Genomic DNA, 21,193 nt, shown 5'->3' on the forward strand with positions numbered 1-21,193 from the left:
CAGCCTGGTCTACAAAGTGAGTTCCAGGACAGCCAGAGCTATACAGAGAAACCCTGTCTCGAAAAACCAGAAAAAAAATTCTTGGAAATCACACACACACACACACACACACACACACACACACACACCATTGCTCACACATGCATCATGCACAGTTATGGGGTTAGGAAGAAGGCTCAATGGTTAAGAGGCTGCTCTTGCCAAGAGCTAGAGTTTGATTCCTAGCATCCTTATGTAGGCTAGGGCCTCTGTGGGCACCACAGACAAACGGTGCAGACATATATGCAAGGCAACGTACTCAACACATTTAAAAAAATAGTGATTCGGCTAGAGAGATGGCTCAGTGGTTAAGAGCACTGGCATTCAATTCCCAGCAACCACATGGCACTCACAACTATCTAATTCCTGTCCCAGGGTATGCAAGTCCCTCACACATGTAGTCAAAACACTAATGTACACGAAATTTTAAAAATTATTAAAAAATAGTGTTTCATGCCTTTCATCTCAGCACATGGGAGGCCAAGGCATGTTGATTTCTGTGAGTTCAAGTCCAGTCTAATCTACAAAGTGAAACCTTGTCTCAAATAAACAAACTGTTGTAAAAAAAACTTTGTAAAAAGGATTCTTCTTGAAATTTAAGGCCCTGGTTTTGATATCCCCAAGGATAACCTCAGTGTGTGTGGAGTGTCCCCTGAGTTCTCTAGTCAGGGTTATGGATTCGCCCCCTTCCTGCCATGGAGAACCCACCATAATGACATAATGAATATGTCATTAGAAAACTAACAGTCTGGAAAGGTGGCAGAGAGCTCAAGTCCTGCAAGTCCCTCTCCAAACTGCCCCAGCTGGGACACCCAGTGCAGGGCAGTCAAGCCCCAAGCGGCGGCTGCCCCGAGAGTCACGCACCTGCCGGATCATCTTGGCAGCATTCTGTCTGAGGGCCCCACTCCCCAAACAGGGCACAGATGGCTATGGGATCCAGGTCATCCATCCCAAAGAATACCCCACTGCCCATGCTGGCATGCCTAGGGGAGGCACACAAGGCTAAGGCCACTGCATGTCTGGTTTCAACCCTGGCCAGAGACTGCAATTGTCACAGTGGCCCCTCAACAGATTCCTAGGAGACCAGAAGTATCTACATCACAAGAGCTGCCATCACAATAGATCAGTGTGTGGAAAACATCCCAGCTTCTCCATCGTGTTTCAGGGCATACTCCTAACAGCGACCACATCAAGCAAGCAACTAACTACTGCAGGGCACTGCACGCTGTCCCCAATTCAGTTTGGACACTCAGATCCCAGGAGCTGAGAGCCCAGTCTACAACGCTACCCGACATGTGATGATCCATGAACCCCAGTGTGTGTACCTGTGCTCTGATCTACTGGTTAGGAACTAGGACTGCCATGACTCTCCCCATGGGGTCAATTAATTTGCCAGAACTCACAGAACTCAGGGAAAACAGGTTTTTGTTTTGTTTTGTTTTGTTTTTTAAAGGATGGGTGCATGTGTGGGTATGTACTGGGGACATTTAAATATACCTTTAATCCCCAACAAATAACTTCATTCATCTATCCATCCATCCATCCATCCATCCATTCATTCATATACAGGGTCTCAATGTGTTTCTCTGGCTGGCTTGAATTCAGAATGTAGATCAAGATGGCCTCAAAGTCAGAGACGCATCAGCTTCTGCCTTCCTAGTACTGGGCTTAAAGGTGTGTACCATCATGCCAGCAAACAGGGTATTTAAAGACTACAAATGAACAGCCAGATAGACATAAAGAATGCACAAGGCAAGTCTGAGAAGAGCCCAGAGCGTCCACACACTCTTAAAGCCCAGCATCCTCCAAGACTCTCCTGTGTACAGATATCTGGAAGCCTCCCGAGCCCTGTCCTTTCGGAGGTTTTTGGACTTTGTTACATAAGCAGGATTGGTTAAATCACAGGTGTTGATGATAAATCTGAGAGTACCACTCTCTAATTCTGTTTAGGTTTTTCTAATGACTTCCTCCACCTACCCTAATACTACCCAGCAGTCAGCATTAGAATAAGTGTTTTCTATGCCAGGAAGTGGGACTATAACCAAATATATATTTCATAATGTCACCACCAGAGGCAAAGTGGTCCACAGCTGGGAGCTTAACAAATTGGCAGAATGGGAAAGTAGGGCTGGCATACAGCTAAGTGAAGGGACCTATCAGGCACAGGGGGCTGTAGGTTCAAGCCCCAGCACTGCCGCAGAGAGGAAAGAATGGATGACTCCATGATCCCAAAAAGAATGTAAGCAGGGCGTGGTGGTTTGAGTCAGAATGGTCCCACGGGCTCATATACTTGAATTCTCTCTCTGCGTTTAGATTGAGTTATAGCTCTCAGCCACTGCTCCAGTGTCATGCATGCCACCAATGCCCCTCCAATGTCCTGGGCCTCCAGACAGCCTGCCCATATGAGTCTTTCTCTGGGCTTGGTCAGCCGCCCATTATCTTTCCTTATTTTACCCCCAAACACCCTGATTTATTAATAAGCATAAATTACAACTCAGGATCAAAGCACTCAGCAAAACACTGTATTGAGCACCATGTACCGGGTACTGTTTGAAATACCAGGAGAACTACAGTAAATATCACACATCCCTTGAAGCTTATAGTCTAAAATCAAAATATTTTGCATGTTACTGAAAAAGTACGTGGAACTGAGGAAGGGGCAGTTCAGTGGCAGAACTCTTGTCCAGTGTTTGTGAAGGGTTGGTTTCAATCTCTAGCACCACAAAAAATAAAATAGTAAAAAAAAGGCCAGGTGCTGTGGCACAGGAAGGGAGTCAGAAGGATCAGGAGTTCAACTAAGGTCAGCCTAGACCACACGAGACCCTATCTGAAAATACCCACACGAACCACCAGGAAAGGGGCAAAGAAGAAGGTGGGGTTGCCAGTTTTCTTTTGGGGGCAGAGGGTAGAATGACTAAAAGTGTTATATGTAAAGAAACTAAAGATACCACAGACCGAGCCAAGCAAAAATCAAGGGAAGAGCATTCCTACAAAGGGAATGGAATATGCAAAGGCTCATGGGAGAAGAGGAAGAGATCTGCAAGGCCAGTGGGGCTATGGTTAGAGCAGAGGAGAAAAGATAACAAGAAAGTCCAGTCACAAAGGACATTCTAATGACTGTATCAGTATGAGTGACCAGGAAGGTGTCTAGCAGCTAAGCGTACACCAGTATAAGGCCTGATATTTGAGGGCTCAAAGAATGACAACACTGAGAGGTATTCTCCTCAGACCAAATAAGCCAATTCAAGCCAAATTAAAGTATAAAAGCAGGCTTATTGGGGGCAGCTCTCTAGTGGGTTCACCAGTCCCAAGGAAGGTTCCTTGCAAACAGGAAGACAGAGGGGTGGGGAGAAGAGAAGGAAAAAACGAGCTCACATATGCAGAGTGAGAGAAATGCAGACAGACAGAGGGACAGAAGGGAAAGTAAGAGGACCAAAATGTCTGGATAATATAGTGAAGAGCTTCAGGGGAGAGAGGCAGCCCAGACCCCGGACTGGAAACTTCAAGTAGGGACTGAGGGATGCTGGGAGAACCTGGAGGCCATGCCCGCTTTGGTAGGTTAAATAGGCACCTTAGCCAGCTGTCACGGGCCAGAAATCCAACAAACACGAAGATGAGTAAAAAATCTATCTGGAATTCATCCACCTCTTAAAGTTCCACGATGGGACAATGAGGTTAAAAACATGGTGGTGGTAGGGCTCCAGGTGGAAGGGAGGCGCAATCTAGTCGGTGGGACCGGGACACAAAGACACACACACACACACACCCAAGCCCTCCCCCATTCACCTTAAAGAATGACTAACCAAAGCAAGCCAGGGATGGTACAGAGCTATCCAAGGTCAGCAGACGGCCTGCGAGGGAGCAGACACAAACGGTCAATACACAAACGCCCTCTCCTCCTGGGCGGCCGCGTGGGGGACGTCCTCAGGTGCACAGCCATCCATCGACCCAGCCAAGCGTCAGCAGTGACTCATGCCAGGCTTCTCGCGCGGACGTGGGCCGACTCGGTAGGCAGCGATGGACTGCGTGGGCCCACCCGGCACACCATCCGGCTTCCCACCGCCTCCAGGTGAGATGGATGGCAACGGGAGGCGCCACCGCCGAGAGGCAGCTGTGGGTAGTGGCCACTCTAGGCCTCAGTTTCCCCAAACGTACAAGGGGCAGCGCTGCCCAGTGCCCCATCCCCCAATGCCGGGCGCAGGGAGATGAAAAAGGTAGGAACGAGGCGATCGCTTCGCCCCACCCAGACCCCGGTGGCCCAGGCAAGTGACAGGAAGAGCGTGAGGGCCCCGACTCACCACGAACTAGCGGCACCGCCGCGTGGGGGGACGGAACGCGCGCGTCGGTCACTGCTTGAGAGCCCGCGTGAGAGCCGGGCCCAGTGACCAGTCTGCTTGACTCTCTTCGCTGCCGCGGCTCCTCGTCTAGCTCGTGCACACCACCTGCTCCAGATCCCCAGCGATTATGGCGGCGGAGGAGGATTTTTGAAAGCCGGCAGTTTCTTTCCTTCGATTTGATTTGTTCAAGCCGGAGCGGGATTTTGCCGGGCCCGCTTGCGGGGCCTACTGGGAAAGGAAGTCCTGTCCTCCGGCGCTGGCATGGCAAGACGCACGCGATGAACTACATTTCCCATAATGCACCGTACTCGGACTTCGCAACCCTCTTCTCCGCCCTCTCGGCTTCTGGCTCTTTCTCTAGAGGACTCTGTGGGATGGTATTGGACAGGAGCGCCCGCAGACTACAAATCCCGGCAGACCATGCTGCGAAGTAGCCGCACCCTTCCGTAGAGGTTAGCGCTCTCATTCATGCAACTTTATTGACAAAGGCGATAAGGTGAAAGGCACGTCCCTGGATTTCTTCAGCATCGACAGGGATCTAGTTGCTAAAAGAAATGACTGTAAAAACAAAATCTAATGCCCCTGAAATAGAAAGGAAACCCCAAGATAATTTTTAAAAATGGAGAAAGTCATTTTGTAACAGAGACAAACTCCTCCAGGAAATCACCTTAACCAACTGGTTCATATTAACATCATTATGAACGCCTCACAGCATGGTGCACTGGTGACTCAGCATGGCTGTCCATTTTTCAAATGGATAAAAATTAATCAAACCAGAGAGAGACTCACCACAAACTATGGAAAACGGTTGGTCTGGGGCGTAGCTCAGTGACAAATGTATGTATTGGGTTCATCCCCAACCTTAAAAATTAAACAAATAAATATGAAAAAGACATGTGTAATAAGTAAAATACCTGGGCCTGTGTTTCATCTTTCACTGGGCAACAGAGATTTGCTATAAAGGACAATACTAAAATAATTAGCAAAATGTGCCTGTATAGTAAATGTTAGTATCAATATTAAGTTTTTTTTTTTTTTTAATTGTACTGTGGAGTATGTGTGATAGTGTGAAATAAAGTAAGATCAGTCTTTTTACTCTCTTCCTGGCATGTATTTCTAAAGTCCTTGGCAGACACCCAACCATTGTATGCTGAAAAAAATCAGTGAATGCTGGATGTGTGGGAAAATACTCTATATGAAATCATTTGCCTGTCTGATTGTTGAATGAGAGATTGGGGTGACATATATTTTCCGCTATATTTTTTTCTTCTTGGAGAAAACTGCTGAAGTGATTAGAGATAAAGAGACATAATGCTTAAAACTTATCCTCAAAGAGTATTTTTTTAAGAATGTGTGGAGTAGGGCTGGAGAATTGACTCTCTGAGTAGCCCCCACCCCCTGCTGGTTCTGTTTCCAGTGTGGTGTGTTTTTCTTTTTTTCTTTTTCTTTTTTTTATTGGTTTTTTGAGACAGGGTTTCTCTGTGTAGCCCTGGTTGTCCTGGAACTCACTTTGTAGACCAGGCTGGCCTCGAACTCAGAAATCCACCTGCCTCTGCCTCCCGAGTGCTGGGATTAAAGGTGTGCGCCACCATGCCCAGCTGTGTGCTTTTCTTCTTGACAGTTATGTCACGTCTTTAGCATCTGCAACATCTTGGGGGCTCCAGTGCACCCCAACTTCACTTCCACAGCTTCATTCAACGGCCTTTCAGGTCTTCCTGCTTCTCAGAGCCTTCATGCACCTTCAGATCCACACATTCTTGGGCTCAGTGGTAGTCTGAAACCTCAGAGGAAGATCTCTAACACCTTCAGTCTTGTATCCTTCCTGGGTTCAAAGCCAGAACCAAATGGATGACATTGCCAAGATCTGCCATCAGCTTGGGATGTAGACCCCTTGAACTACATTACTTGCAGCTTTTGTTTGCAGTTGCTTTCTAGGACTAGAGAACCCCTGAGGTCTTTCCCTTCCACAGACTGGGACGCTTCGGAGGGTGAGGTGCCCCCGAGGGCAGCATGCCTTTCCTTAACGGAGCAGATCCGACGGCCCTTGGCTGCAACAATATATTTAGTGGTGCCCTTTTTCTTTTAAAAATGTATTATGCTGTACTTTTTCCTGCTGAGCTTGTACCTTTTTCATTGTGGAACTGTATAACAGTCGTGAACAAGAACTTGGTGCCAGGCAGAGTGACTCTTGCCAGCCTTCAATCCTGGTGCCTGGGAGGAAGAGTCAGAAAGATCAAGGGTAGCCTTCTCTACATAGTGAGACCCTGTCTCAACAAAACATGCTACTGATTGAATATTAAGTCATCTTGAAATTGTCTCTGCCCAAAGCATTAGTCTACCACCTTTTAAGCAAATTCTCAGGTCAAGGGCAAAAAAAAGCAAAAAAAGCAAAAAAAAAAAAAAAAAAAAAAAAAAAAAGCAGCCTTAATATCACAGGAATGGCCCCCAGCCCCATGGCTAGCTAGTATTATTCTCTTCTGAAATCTCCGGAGCACTCAACTTCCAGGTTCTCATGATGCCACCCCATTAAGCTTTGCTTAGAGTATTCAACTGCTTTTCTTTTGTTTTTTTATTTTTATTATTATATGTAAGTACACTGTAGCTGTCTTCAGACACATCAAAGGAGGGTGTCAGATCTCCTTACAGATGGTTGTGAGCCAGCATGTGGTTGCTGGGATTTGAACTCAGGACCTTCGGAAGAGCAGTCAGTGTTCTTAACCACTGAGCCATCTCTCCAACCCCCTCACCTGCTTTTCTAGTCCAATGTTCCAAAGTCTTCCATTCCTTCAAGAAACAATACAGGGGGGGGGGTTCTCTCCAGCAATAGCCCACCCACGCTCAGGACCTATTACTCGTGTACTAATTAATTTTCTGTTGTTGTGGTAAAGTACCGTGACCAAAGAAACTTTAGGAAAGAGTTTATTTGGGCTTATAGTTTGAGAGGTGCATGAGTCTGTCAGGCAAGAAAGCAAGTCAGTAAGCCGAGGGCCTGGCAACCCGAACTGCATGCGCCACAAACATGAAAGGGAGATTAAACTAGAAGTGGTGTGAGTCTTTAAACTCCCATAGTCCACCCCCCAGTGACATACTTCCTTCATCAAGGCGACACCTCCAAAACCCCCCAACAGGACATGGCACCACCAGCAGCAGAGGACCCAAGACGCTGGGGGCTAGCTCTTTCAAACCACACTAACCATGTAACCCTGTCTGGCCTGGAACTCACAGTCATGTGCCTGCCTAGAACTGGGGCTAAAGACGCTATGCCCGGCTCCGCTGTCTTATTTTTAAATTAAATTATGCAGACATCAATTTACTTTACTTCTTGTGGTGAGCCTGCATCAGGGTTCTCTGATAGGTTATTTCTTCACCGGTGAGATGGGTCAATTCAAGCCAGCTTAGAGTAGATTAGAGACAGGTTTATTGGGAAGCTGCTCTCGGATAAGTTCACTGGTCTCCAGGAGAGTCGCCATGGGGAGAGAAGTGGGTGGGAGAGGAAGAGAGAAAGGGCCTGAGCACAGAAAGAGAAGAGAAGGAGATGTCAAGAAGTTGAGAGAAAGAGAGCAAGCAAAATGTCTGAATTATATATGGAGGAGGCTCTGGGGAAGAGCAGCCCAACCCCTGGGCTAAAAAGCTCAAGGTTGGGGACCGGATATGTCAGGTAGGGACTGAGGGATCCTGGGAGAACCTGGAGGCCAGGTCTGTGTTGATTGGTAAAATAATGTGCCTCAGCCCCAAACCAAACATTCTCTAGTGACACAGAACTAACTGAGTGGATGGATGGATAGATTATTTTTGTAAGGAAGTGGTGCACATGACTACGGACACTGACAATCCCCACTCCACCCCCCATGCTCTGATGAGGATCCAGCCCAGGGCCTTGTAAGTGTTCTGAATTAATTAAGCTTTGTACCCAACTCTGTGACAAGTCCCAAGGTTTGCATCTACCAAATTGGAGACTCAAGAAAGGTGACGGTTTCATTGCAGTCTGATGGGTAGGCTCAGGGAAGAAGTAACGTTTCAACTGGAGACCAAAGGCAGAGAACAAAATCCAATGTTCCAGCTTGAAGATAGAGGGTTAGACCTCCCTCTGATTGGCCAAGACCCCTCCTCCTTACAGAGGACAATCTGTTTTACACAGTCTGTCAATTTAAATGTTAAACTCATCTAGAAAATATCCTCACTAATATGCCCAGAACAATGTTTGACATTGTTTGTCAGTCAATGTCTGGGCATCTTACAACCTGTTCATATTATACATAAAATTCCCCACCACAGGGACAGAGAATTTAGTTCAGCAGTACTGTATGCTTATTATGTGTAAGGGTCTGTTTTGTTTTTAATCCCACAGACCACAATAAAATATATAAATAATAAATGTAGTCATTGGGGCTGGAGAGATGGCTCAGTGGTTAAGAGTCGTGAGTTCAAATCCCAGCAACCACATGATGGCCCACAACCATCCATAATGAGATCTGATGCCCTCTTCTGAGGTGTCTGAAGACAACTACAGTGTACTTACATATAATAAATAAATTAATCTTTAAAAAAAATAAATAACCTGGTCTACAAAGTGAGTTCCAGGACAGCCAGGGCTATACAGAGAAACCCTGTCTCGAAAAAAACCAAATAAATAAATAAATAAATAAATAAATAAATAAATAAATAAATACGTAAAAGTAGTCATCAAGGGGCTGGAGAGATTGCTCAGAGGTTAAGAGCACTGACTGCTCTTCCAGAGGTCCTGAGTTCAATTCCCAGCAACTACATGGTGGCTCACAGCCATCTGTAATGAGATCTGGTGCCCTCTTCTGGCCTGCAGACAGAACACTGTATAATAAATAAATAAATCAATAAATCCTTTTTTTAAAAAAAGTAACCATCAAGCCAAATGTGGCGATACAAGTCTTTAATTGCAGCACTTAGGGGTAGAGGCAGGCAGATTTCTATAAGTTCGAGGCTAGCTGAGTTATATAGTGTGACCCTGTCTCAAAAAAAAAAATTAATCATCACAGGAGAACAATCACTATAATGAGGTTTCCAATAACAATGAACAACATACATGATAGCATATACCATGTAGCCCAGGGATGGTGTAGGCTCTCTCTTCTAGGTTTGTGTAAGTACACTCACTCTATAATGTTTGCAAGATGATAAAAATCACCTAGCAATGCATTTCTCAAAGTGTGTCCCCGTGTCGCTAAGCAATGAATGACTATGCAGTATCTTATCTTAGGATTTCCCCCATGCTAACTCAGGTTGTGTTAACAAGTACCATAGGCTGGGGGTCTTTAGTGACAGAAAGCATTTATTCAGACCTGGAGTGTTGAAAACCCAGGCTCAGCACAGACAGACTTTTGGTATACCGACAGCCTTCTTCCTTGTTTACAGATGCTCCCTCCTCTGCAGTCTTCCCTGGTATCTCCTCTTATAAGGGCACCAATCCTATTCATGAGAACTCCTCCCACACCGCCTTATTGCTGCCCAAAGATCTCAATGTATGGGTTTAGTGGGGTCACATTCAATCCAACACACACTCAATTTACAGATGAGGAAGAAGGAACTTAAGGCTAAATTGATGAATACATCCTGGGTCCTTCCCTAAGCATCCTCAAGTTAAGACCTTTTGTGGGAGGTCATAGACCTGGGACTGTGTTAGGGCTGTGGAGGCTTGGAACCTGGCAGCTTGTTAAAAGTGTAAATGAACCTGAACAGGACTTCAACCAAGGTTGGCATGTGTGGCATGTGTGGCATGTGTGGCATGTGCTGGAGCTCTCCCTGGAGATAACAGTGTGGAAGCCTAACACAGAAGGCACTCATTGGAAGGATACATGAACAATAGACTTGTCAGTTTCTCAAGGCCAAGCCTTGGCTTCCAGCTCTTGTGACTTACTCATGTGACAAGTCCTTGGGGGTAATGAGTGACAGACCCAGAAGGTTGATGGTCCCCATCATGGTACAGTGGTCTCGGCTTATGGGACGGGTAACAAGTCTTCGACTGAATTGTGCCGGGATCGTCCTTAGATGTGTGACCTTGACCCGATCACTAACTGCTTGTATTTGTTCCTCACCATAGAGTAGTGAGAGGACTGCGTTAGCCAGAGCCAGGCTGACTCCATGACAGACTGCAAACTGACAGTTTGGGAGACTAGGCTACAACTTTCTGTTTCTCAGAAATGATGACTTGCATCCAGGAACCACAGCCTCGGGCAGGCAACCCAAGGACACCTTGTCTAGGTAGCTAGAATGAATAAGCAAACCCCCCAGGACGGTCTCCAGAGTCTTAACCAATTGTAGAATAAGTCAGACCTAGAGATAGAGCTAACCAATCATGGTAAAAGAGCACATATTCACCCCTGGAAGTCTGCAAATAAAAGCTGAGCCTGCAAGCCCACTAGGTCTCTATTCCCAATGGAGCGACCCTTGAATCCAGGAGATTGTTGAATAAATGCTCTTTGCTTTTGCATAAGATTTGAGTGTGGGATATCATTCTTTGGCAATTTGTGGACCCTAACAGTAGGTAAAAAGCAATCCCTGTCTTATAGAGCTTTTATGATGGTAAGAGACTTAATATATTGACGCTGGAAAGATGGCTCAGCGGTTAAGAGCACGGGCAGTTCTTCCAAAGGATATGGGTTCAATTCACAGCATCCACATGACAGCTCACAACTGTCTACAACTCCAGTTCCTGGGGATCTGATACCCTCACATGGAGAGACAGTGCCAGGGGATCTGACACCCTCACGCAGACAGACAGACATACTGGCAAAACACCAATGCACATTAAACAAACAAACAAACAAACATGGACTTGATATATGCTTATCTTTGCTCAGGATAAGGTCGTGGCTGTTAAGCCTCTCTAAGCTTTGATGTGAGGACATGCAGGCTCACAGGGGAACGTCAGGACTCCTCTAAAACCAACCTACTGGTGTGAGATTCTTGGTACTTATCTTCATAGCACCCCACCTCTGGTTGGGGTGTTTCTGACAGTCCAGTTTAACAAACTGACATCATATTGGAAACTTTAGAAGCTAGCATCCGGCCAAATCTTCCTTAACTGACAGACATTCCTCTTAGAAGGAGGTCTGGTATTTCACTAGCAGCTTGGGATGGCAGAATCTTCAGGCCTCTTGCCAGCTAATTCATCTGAGGCAGGATGTAGTAATCCAACTGGCTTCTGTAGCCTCAACTCTGAAATGAGTGCTATTAGCAACGGTGCCTGATGTAGTAAGCTGTCAGGAATACTTCAACGTAAATTGCACAGGAGGTTTGGGAACTGGCATTGTTCAGTCTTTACTGTGGGCTAGAATGTAGACTAGTTGAAGCTGGCCTTAAACGCCTGATTCTCTTGCTTCCTGCCTCCATACATAACAGGTGCATGCCACACTATTTTTTGTTTTGTTTTGTTTTGTTTTTTTAAATCTTGGTTTTGGATATGAGGTAACTGGTACTGTGTGATTGTTCGGTGTGCTTTGGGGTGTGTGTGACTGCTAGTGAACAAGGGCAGAGCAAGAAACCTTAAGTATTCCTAATGTTAGCCAAGTGATTCTCACCGCTTCACCCAGAAACCCCCAGCTCCCACACGTACACTAAAGTTGCCACCCTCAGACTGCCTCTTCTTTGAGTCCATAATCTTGAGTCTATCCCAAGCAATGGTGTACTCATGTACATAAAATAAATAAATAAATATTTAAAAAAATCTTAAAAAGAAAAGAAAGGAAAAGAAAAAAGAAAAGAAGTGGGGCTGGAGAGATGACTCAGCGGTTAAGAGCACTGACTGAGCTGAGTGTGGTGTCACACGCCTTTAATCNCAGCACTNNGGANGCAGAGGCAGGCGGATTTCTGAGTTCGAGGCCAGCCTGGTCTACAAAGTGAGTTCCAGGACAGCCAGGGCTACACAGAGAAACTCTGTCTCGAAAAAAACAAAACAAACAAACAAACAAAAAACCCCAAAACAACAACAACAACAAAAAACCCCACTGACTGCTCTTCTGAAGATCCTGAGTTCAAATCCCAGCAACCACATGGTGGTTCACAACCATCTCTGTAATGGGATCTGATGCCCTCTTCTGGTGTCTGAAGACAGCTACATGTAATCATGTACATAAAGTCTTAAAAAGGAAAAGAAAAGAAAAGAAAAAAGAAAAGAAAAAAGGAAAAGGAAAAGGAAAAGAGGCTGGGCAGAGGATGACTTTAACCCCAGCAATGGTGAGGCAGAGGCAGGCCGATCTTTGCGAGTTCGAGACCAGCTCGCTCTATAGAGTGAGTTCTGGGACTGTACAGAGAAACCCTGTCTCCAACAACAACAACAACATGGGGGTGGAGGATTGGAAAAAGAAAGAAAAGAAAAAGCGAATGAGTCTTCGTTCCCTTTCCAACGTACCCTGAAAGTAGAGTAACTAGAAACCCAGAGGCCATGCGGGACACACAGACTCTGGAGTCAGACCTCTCCCCTCTTGGATAGTTTCATCTCTGAGCTTTAGTTACCCACCTATGAAATGGGCATGCTAAGACCTGTGTTCCAGGATTCTTTTTGTGGATTGAATAAGCTAACACAGCCCTAGATTCTTGTTCCTCTTGAGCACCTGCCGTAGCGTATCTAAGCCAAAGCTCCCAAGGGTTTGTCTAGCACAACAAGTGTCTGTTGAAGAGATAACATTTGTAAAGATGAAGTCTGCCAGGCTCGCAGCTGATTTGCAATAAATTAAATATACATACACATGCATGTGCATAAGATGGAGAGGAGGAGAAAGAGAAACTGCATCCTGGGATCGGGTACTTCAGGAATCAATAGGGCAGGTACTTACTGGGTAGGATAAACACTGTGAGGAGTCAAAAGATCTGGATTCAAACCCAGCCTGTCTATTGGCAGTTCTGCGGCCACACCACGGACACTTACAGATACTCTGTCTGTTTAGCCTCTCTTTTATCTTGGTCCTTTTAGCAACCTCAAATACCTTCTAGAAAGATCCCCTACAAAGTGGCTTTCTATGATAAAATTCTACTTAGGCTTCTTCTGAACTTTCCAAACAAGCCTGAACTTTTGGGCTTGTATATTTATCTCCGGATTATTTTAATTTTAATTTTGCTGGGCAGTGGTGGTGCACGCCTTTAATCCTAGCCCTTGGGAGGCAGAGGCAGGCGGATTTCTGGGTTCGAGGCCAGAATGGTCGACAGAGTGAGTCCCAGGACAGCCAGGGCTACAAAGAGAAACCCTGTCTCGAAAAAGCCTGAATAAATAAATACATAAATAAATAAATACATACATACATACATACATACATAAACACATAAATAAATAAATACATAAATAATTTTAGACCAGGCCTGCCTCTGCCTTCCAAGTGCTGGTGTGCTTCACCAAGCCTGGCCCAATTGTCCAAATTTTAGCAAGCATTCTGCTAAACTGGCTTAACTAGAATCTCCTACCTCCCATCTGGGAACACCACCAATATCTACTCAGGATCCTCCTCTTCCACTGTACCCCAAGGTGATGTTCCAGTCCCTGACCTATCTTGAAGAGATGGCTCAGCCGTTAAGAGCACCCTGCTGCTCTTCCAGAGGACCCATGTTATCATCCCCAGCACCCACACAGCGCTCACAACCATCTGTGACTCCAGTTTCAGGAACTCCGACTCCCTCTTCTAACCTTTGCAAGGCACTAGGGACACACATGATGCCCGTGCACACCTGCAGCCAAAACACTGGGACACACAAAAACCCGACTTTAAAAACACTTAAGAACCCTGCTGGGTGGGACTAACAGCAATCACATTTAACCTTAAGTTTTCTTGCTCCTTGCCCTATAAATTCCCGGTTCATGCTGAATTTAGGACTGAGCCCAGTGTCTCAGCACCACAGCAAAACCCCACTGCAATGGTCCCTAAATCCATCATGATGGCCCTACCTTGAGTAAAATCAGCCAGGCTTTCTTAAACAAGTGTCATTGATTTCCCCCCCCCGCCCCCCCCCCGACGCGCTTTTAACTTTCTATACATGAAATCCTAGCCAAAGGAGACCCTGACTGAGGTTCTTATCAAAGAAAGGGCACAACACGATCTCATGCTTGGAGATGCCTTCCTTCATCAAAACACCTGGAAAGCCAAGTGTAGCTTTACGCTCGGTTTGAGGGGTGGAAAAACAAAACAGAGGTCGGTTCAGCATCCGCCCAGAAATGCAGAACTGCTAGAAGGAAATCCCAGAAAAGGAAGAGCAGTTTTAAAAGAAAATCAAGGTGAATTCCAGACATCCCTCCACTGGGAAGGGGGGCTTGCCGACTCCCCCCTCCCCCCCCCCCAGGTGCGCAGCCCGCGCCGCCCACCCCGGGCGCGACTAAGGCGAGGAGGAGCTGCGCTCTCTAGGACCCGAGGAGGGAGAGCTGCAGGGAGACGGAGCCTCCAGCGGGTGCTGCCGCGAGCGGCCGGCCGAGGGGGCTGGAAATGAAAGTAAAGCGCTCCGGAGCCACATGGACCGAGCTGCCCGGGCGGCGGCGCCGGGAGCAGGATGCGGCCGCCCGTAATTAAATAGCATTTACTCTTATTATTACTAATAATAATAACGTAATCATACCTCTAGTCATAGCATACCATTTATCGGGCTCGGCGCAGGCCCGCGGGGAGCGCAGCCCGGCCGAGGTGAGTGCTTTGGCGCGGCGGAGCCCCGCGGGGCAGAGGCCGGGCCACCGCGTCCCCGGCGGCGCGCAAGGTTGGGGCGCGCGAGGCTGGGGCGCCCGGACAGGGCCGGGCAGGGCCGCGCGCGGAGGAGGCGCGGGAAGCCCGGGCCAGGCCACCTGGAGAGGCGGCTTTGCAAGAATAAAGCAATAGCACCTCCATTACCACGACCTGGGTTTTTTTTTTTTTGGGGGGGGGAATCTGTCTGCAGATTCCCGTACCCCTGCCCCAAAGTTTCAAAGTTATTGTGTGGCCGGGCACCTGCCGCCTGGGAAACCGGGGCTGCACTGCAGCCCCCAGGGGATGCCTTGGGATTTTTTTCCTCCATGGTGTGGGGCAATCTCCCTTGGGTCTGGAGCTTTGGGGGTGCGCGCGGATGTTTTGCGGATCCCACTGCAAGGGGGTGGTCCGAGGCTGGCAGTTAGGGTCCCCCTTTTGTATTCGCTTTGAATCCGCAGTGCCTAGAGGTGGAGGGGCCGCGGCGAGGGCCGGGGACAATGGCCGGCTGATGGGTCGCCCCAGTCGGTTACGGCGGCCACGCGAGTCCGGGGATCCGGGGCCTGCGGGCCCAGCCCTGGGGGAGGGGGCGGCAGGAAAGGGGGGCGCGGTCTGGGTCGGCTGAGCAGGAGGGCATTTCCGGTCGTGGCATCCGTCACTGGGCTCAGAGGCCTCCCGGGTGGGCAGTAGCCAGGCAGGGGATTCACGGGGACTGCTGGGGACTGGGATTGTGGCGACTGAGGGGCGCCCTGGCAGGGCTGGGGGCCCTGGGGAAGCAGAGTCGACCCCGCCACCACTGCCCTCAGCGGACAGAAGGTCCCCTCTGCGATCCATAACTCTTTTTCTTTCTATCTTAGAAACCCTCAGGTTCAGGTGTTTGTAAAGTTCCTGGGTTGAGGGTCCTTCGCAGAGACAAAGCCCCCCCCCTCCCCCAAACCGCAGGAGTGGGAAAGAGTTCATTCTTGACAGAATAGGGTGGCCAGCGTGCCAACAGTGCCTTGATGGAGAAGACTGGGGGCTGGAAGGGCTGAAGGGGTTGGGGCTTCAGGTCGGGGAGCTGGGGGACTGCTGCAAAGTGATGGGGGATTGCGGTTTTTTGTCTTTCCCTCCCTCCCCCTCCCCCAGTTGTTAGCCAGGACTTAGGTGCTCGGACACAAGAATCAGAACCCCCAACTTCTTTCCATTTTCCAGAGTGCCTGCAGTTCATCCAGTTTGATGGAAATAGCAGAATGCAGATCCCTGAATTTTTACACAAATGCGATAATTATAGTACATTTAGCAACTATGTTGGACATGAAATTCCAGCAGAATCTTTCCTTCTACTACCAAGCCTTCCCCCACCGCAGATACAACCATACCCTCTCCCTGATGTCTTCATACTTCTTTTACCCATCGAAGTCTGCTGCAAGCTAGACTCGAAGCTAGACCCAAATCTGAGTGAAGCAGGTTCTAGAAGGGGTGTGTGGTGTGTGTGTGTGTGTGTGTGTGTGTGTGTGTATCCGTGTATCCTGAGCTGGACATATGTGGGATTTTCTGCTGGTCATGGCAGTTAAACGAGGTAGACATTTAGCAACATCCTTGTTTTCCAGACTAGAGAATTGGGTATCTTGCTGGAAATTTACACAAGAGAGCTAGGATTCCTAACTAGTTATCTGATTCCAAAGCTGCATTTGCAGGAGGGAGAGCTCAGGATGAGAGAGTGACTTTATGGTTCTGAGGTTGCCATAATGTCTGCTTAATGGTTGGTGTGAGCTATAACCAATTTAGGTAGAACAGTTCAGAATGTGGCTTGTTGAATTTTTTTTTTTTAATTTTTAAAAATTTACTTACTTATTTATTTATTTATTTTTGGCTGTTGAGTTCAATGGGATGAGCTTGTCTCTTGGGTCTTATGTATAGGACAGTACAATCACCAGTGGGTTTGAGACCTTTAAAATGATATGTGTATATGTATGCATAATATGTGTGTGTCCATGTGCATGTGTCCTCGTGGTAGGTCTGATACACACCTCCAGCACTCAGGAGTTAGAGGCAAGAGAGTTGTGACTTCCAGGCCAAGTTGGTTTACATAGCGAGACCTTGTGGGGTTTTTTTTGTTGTTGTTTTTTTGTTTTTTTGTTTTGTTTCATTTTTTAGTTTTTTCACGATAGGGTTTTCCTGGGTAGCCCTGGCTGTCCTGGAACTCCATTTGTAGACCAGGCTGACCTCGAACTCAGAGGTCTACCTGCTATAGCTGGCTTGAAACCCTGTCTTAAAGAAAAAAAAAAAAAGGGGGTGTGGCTCAGTGGTTAAGTAAGTTTGCACAGGGTTCATTCCCAGAGCCCTTGCCATGCAGCTCTCAGCTGCCTGTAATGTCAGCTCCAGAGGATCCTATGCCCCCCCCCCACTACCTGCACTTGCTCTCCTGTGCACATAACCACATAGACATAATTGAAAAATAAACTAGGCATGGTCCACACCTTTCATCCTAGCACTTAAGAGGCAGACACAGAGGCAGGCAGATCTCTGAGTTTGAGGCCAGCCTGGTCTACAGAGTAAGTTCCAGAACATCCAGGGCTACACAGAGAAACTGTCTCAAAACAAAACACACAAAACAACCAAACCTCCACCCCCCCCCTCCAAAAAACAATAAAGGAAAGAAGAAAGTATGTGTGTGTGTGTATGGTGCTTAGCGCTTTTTTAAGTTCCTTTATAACAAAATGCCTTTCACATATGTGAGCTCATCTGTTCATCCTAGCAATTACGTCAAGTAGACTTTTTCTTCATTATTATTATTATTATTTTAAATGTACTGGGCTGGAAAGATGGCTTGGAGGTTAAGAACATTGCTGCTCTTCCAGAGTGGAGGTTTGCCTCACAGCAGTCCTTACTTAGCTCCCCTTTCAGGGTTTCTAAAACCTCTTCTGGCCTCTGAAGGCACCAGGCACACAACATGGTACACAAATGCATATGCAAGCAAAACAACCACACACCCATAAAATTTAAACAAATAAAAATTTTATACCTGTGTACTTAGTGTGTACAGCAATAGTTCATTCTCTCCTACTGAGGGAGTCCGAGGGGTCAAACGCAGGTTGTCAGGGTTGGTGGCAAGCACTCTTACCCACGGAACCATCCGTTGTGCGGTAGGCGTTTTCTAATCTTTCTTTTACAGATGAAGAATGTAAGGCTTAGAGAATTGGAAATGTCCACAGGACTCCTGAGCAGTTTCCCGTCTCTGAATATTCATCCTTTCCCAGAGTCCTGTGCAACCTAGCAAGTCCAAAGCCCCTCTGGTGAGGCAGCTCCTTGTCTGAGCTCCTTGTAGTCTGGCTGGAAATAGAAAGGGAAATTCAGTAAGGAAACAGGCTGGCCAGGCAGTGGTGGTGCACGCCTTTAATCCCAGCACTTGGAAGGCAGAAACAGGCAGATTTCTGAGTTCAAGGCCAGCCTGGTTTACAGAGTGAGTTCCAGGACAGCCAGGGGTACACAGAGAAACCCTGTCTCGAAAAATGAGCATTTTGACAATGATAGGGACAGACATGTGGTACTACTCTCTTCTGGGGACCTGTGCTTGCACACAGGTGTGGCCATCCACACACATGTACATATATGCACACACACAATTAGTCTTTTAAATCTGAAATCAAGAACTTAGGAAGGAAAAAAAGAGCTCTACAGTTAGTGCACTAAGAGGAGGCAAGAGAGCGCCTGGAAATGTTGAGGAAAGTTTTCCGAAGGAGGTAGAGCTTGGGATGAAAGAATGGGGCACTCAGCCAGGCTAGAGGACATGGAAGGAAGGCTTGGGTTGACTTCTCTTATTTCTGTGCAGGGCATTTCTATCGTCTATCTTTAATTTTTTTCTTTAATATTTTAAAAAATTTATTTATTGTTTTGTTTCTTTCAAGGCCAGGTTTCTCTGTGCAGCCTTGGCTGTCCTGAAACTCCCTCTGTAGACCAGGCTGGCCTCGAACTCACAGAGATCCGCCTGCCTCTGCCTCCTGAGTGACAGGATTAAAGGCGTGTGCCAACCACCACCCAGCTCTAAAAATTATTTTTTGACTTATATTTTATCTGATTTTAGTTTGTGAAGGGTGACAACCTGTGGCTGCATTTTTCTGAAGAAGATAACTAGGGGACTCCAGATTTTTGCAGCCACCCCAAGGTCACCTTACTGAATTTGAACCCAGGCCTTTCTGACTGTTCTACCGAATGTGCTCCTGGATTCGTCTCCACAATCATGGAAACAAAAACGAGGGCCAGGAAAGTAGGAATTGGCAAGTATCACAGCCATAAAGATTCACATGGGGAGGGTTATGTTAGCAGGTGCCTCAAGGCCAGAGTTCTCCTGAGGTGACCGAGTTCCCGCATCCCACAGACAAGGCACCATGGTCCTGAGTGTGGAAATCCGAGTAATTCCAGTCCTTAGGATCTTTTAGGGGCCTCCATTGTCACTCCGGAAGAGCCTGGAGCTTGGGCATGAGACAGATAGGAACCATTAACCTGAGCTTCCCATGGACAGGAACTGGCTCTGATCCCGCCTCTGCCTCCAGCCGCAGTGGACGTGCCAGGAGGACACATTTCAGCCATTATGTTGTCAAATTGAATTATCGCCCGGTGTGGAGGAGGCAGGCTTATTTCGCCCGGGGTAGGTCTTCCTAGAAGAATTTCTATGTGAATGCTTGAAAGATAGCATAAGAAAGGCCAGAGAGAGGCCGTTCCAAGCAGAGACAGATGGACAGAAGCAGGGACAGGTAAAGCCTGAGGAATGTGTCACCTGGTACAGCCACAATGCAGGGACGGCTGTGAGGTCCAGTTGAAGTCTGGCTCTGTCGCCGCCGGCCCTTTGATGATCTGCTCTTGAGTTTCCATTTCTGGAAATGAACTCTGAGAGCATTTGTTTTTTTTTTTTTTTCTCTTTTCTTTTGAATTTAAAATTTATTTTTTATTATGATTACTATTTCTATTTTGTGAATTTTGAGACGGGGGGGGGTCTCACTAAGTAGTCCTGGATCTGGCTGTACAGACCAAGTTGGCGTCAGTTTCCCAGTGACCCTCCGACAATGGCTCTCAAGCGCTGGGGTCTCAGGCATGTGCCAGCTTGTTCCGATGAGTCCTGAGGTTTGCTGGTGTTTGATAGTAATCCCGGGGAGCTAAATGCGAGAGCTAGAAGGCCAGGGCTTGGGAGGTGGCTTGCTTGTTAGAGCACCTGCTGCCCTTTTAGAGGACCCAAGCTTGGATCCCACACCCATGTGGGAGGTTCACAACTACATGTGACTCCAGTTCTAGGGGATCAATGTCCTCTTCTTTTTTTTTTTTTTTTTTTTTAAAGATTTATTATTATATCTAAGTACACTATAGCTGTCTTCAGACACACCAGAAGAGGGCGTCAGATCTCATTTTGGATGGTTGTGAGCCACTCAATGTCCTCTTCTGATCGCCATGGGCACCAGCAGGCAGGAACACATACCCACATATAGACACTTATACACGTAATTTAAAATAAAACTTTAAAAAATAGAGAAAAGGAGCCGAGCAGTGGTGGCGAACGCCTTTAGTCCCAGCACTTGGGAGGCAGAGGCAGGCAGATCTCATGAGTTCGAGGCCAGCCTGGTCTATAGAGGAAGTTCCAGGACAGCCAGAGATATACAGAGACATTGTCTTAAAGAGGGAAAGAGAGAAAGAGAGAGAGAGAGAGAGAGAGAGAGAGAGAGAGAGAGAGAGAGAGAGAGAACTAGCTATGATGGAATTCCTCATTTAATCCCAGTATTTGGAGTCAGAAGCAGGCAAATTTCATCCTGGTCTATAGAGGGAGACTCTGTGTTTTGTTTTGTGTTTTAAAAATGGGTCAGAGAAGCCGGGCGTGGTGGCGCACACCTTTAATCCCAGCACTCGGGAAGCAGAGGCAGGCAGATTTCTGAGTTCGAGGACAGCCTGGTCTACAAAGTGAGTTCCAGGACAGCCAGGACTATACAGAGAAATGCTGTCTCAAAAAAAAAAAACAAAACAAAACAGGTCAGAGAGGGCTGGAAAGATGGCTCAGTGGTTAACAGCACTGACTACACTTCTGAAGGTCCTGAGTTCAAATCCCAGCAACCACATGCTGGCTCACAACTATCCATAATGAGATCTGATGCCCTCTTCTGTGATGTCTGAAGACAGCTACAGTGT

General features: G+C 47.1%; 2 protein-coding genes across 2 annotated transcripts in view; one reads left to right on the forward strand and one right to left on the reverse strand.

Moving 5' to 3' along the window:
* Rangap1 (Ran GTPase activating protein 1) overlaps positions 1 to 15,877 on the reverse strand; it is a 38,268-nt gene extending 22,391 nt beyond the window's left edge. The window contains exons 1-4 of the mRNA XM_021216266.2: positions 15,308 to 15,877; positions 14,963 to 15,165; positions 4,796 to 4,850; positions 4,338 to 4,659 (exon numbers count right to left, since the gene is read on the reverse strand). Coding sequence (XP_021071925.1) covers positions 4,338 to 4,659; positions 4,796 to 4,850; positions 14,963 to 15,165; positions 15,308 to 15,877 — 1,150 coding nt within the window. The remainder of the gene's footprint in view (positions 1 to 4,337; positions 4,660 to 4,795; positions 4,851 to 14,962; positions 15,166 to 15,307) is intronic.
* The window catches only part of Zc3h7b (zinc finger CCCH-type containing 7B), a 49,530-nt gene continuing 42,844 nt past the window's right edge, over positions 14,508 to 21,193 (forward strand). Inside the window, exon 1 of the mRNA XM_021216405.1 lies at positions 14,508 to 15,010. The gene's annotated coding sequence lies outside the window, so the exon portion shown is untranslated. The remainder of the gene's footprint in view (positions 15,011 to 21,193) is intronic.

This window comes from Mus pahari, chromosome 17, assembly GCF_900095145.1.
Source record: "Mus pahari chromosome 17, PAHARI_EIJ_v1.1, whole genome shotgun sequence".
In the NCBI taxonomy this organism is placed as follows: Eukaryota; Metazoa; Chordata; class Mammalia; order Rodentia; family Muridae; genus Mus; species Mus pahari.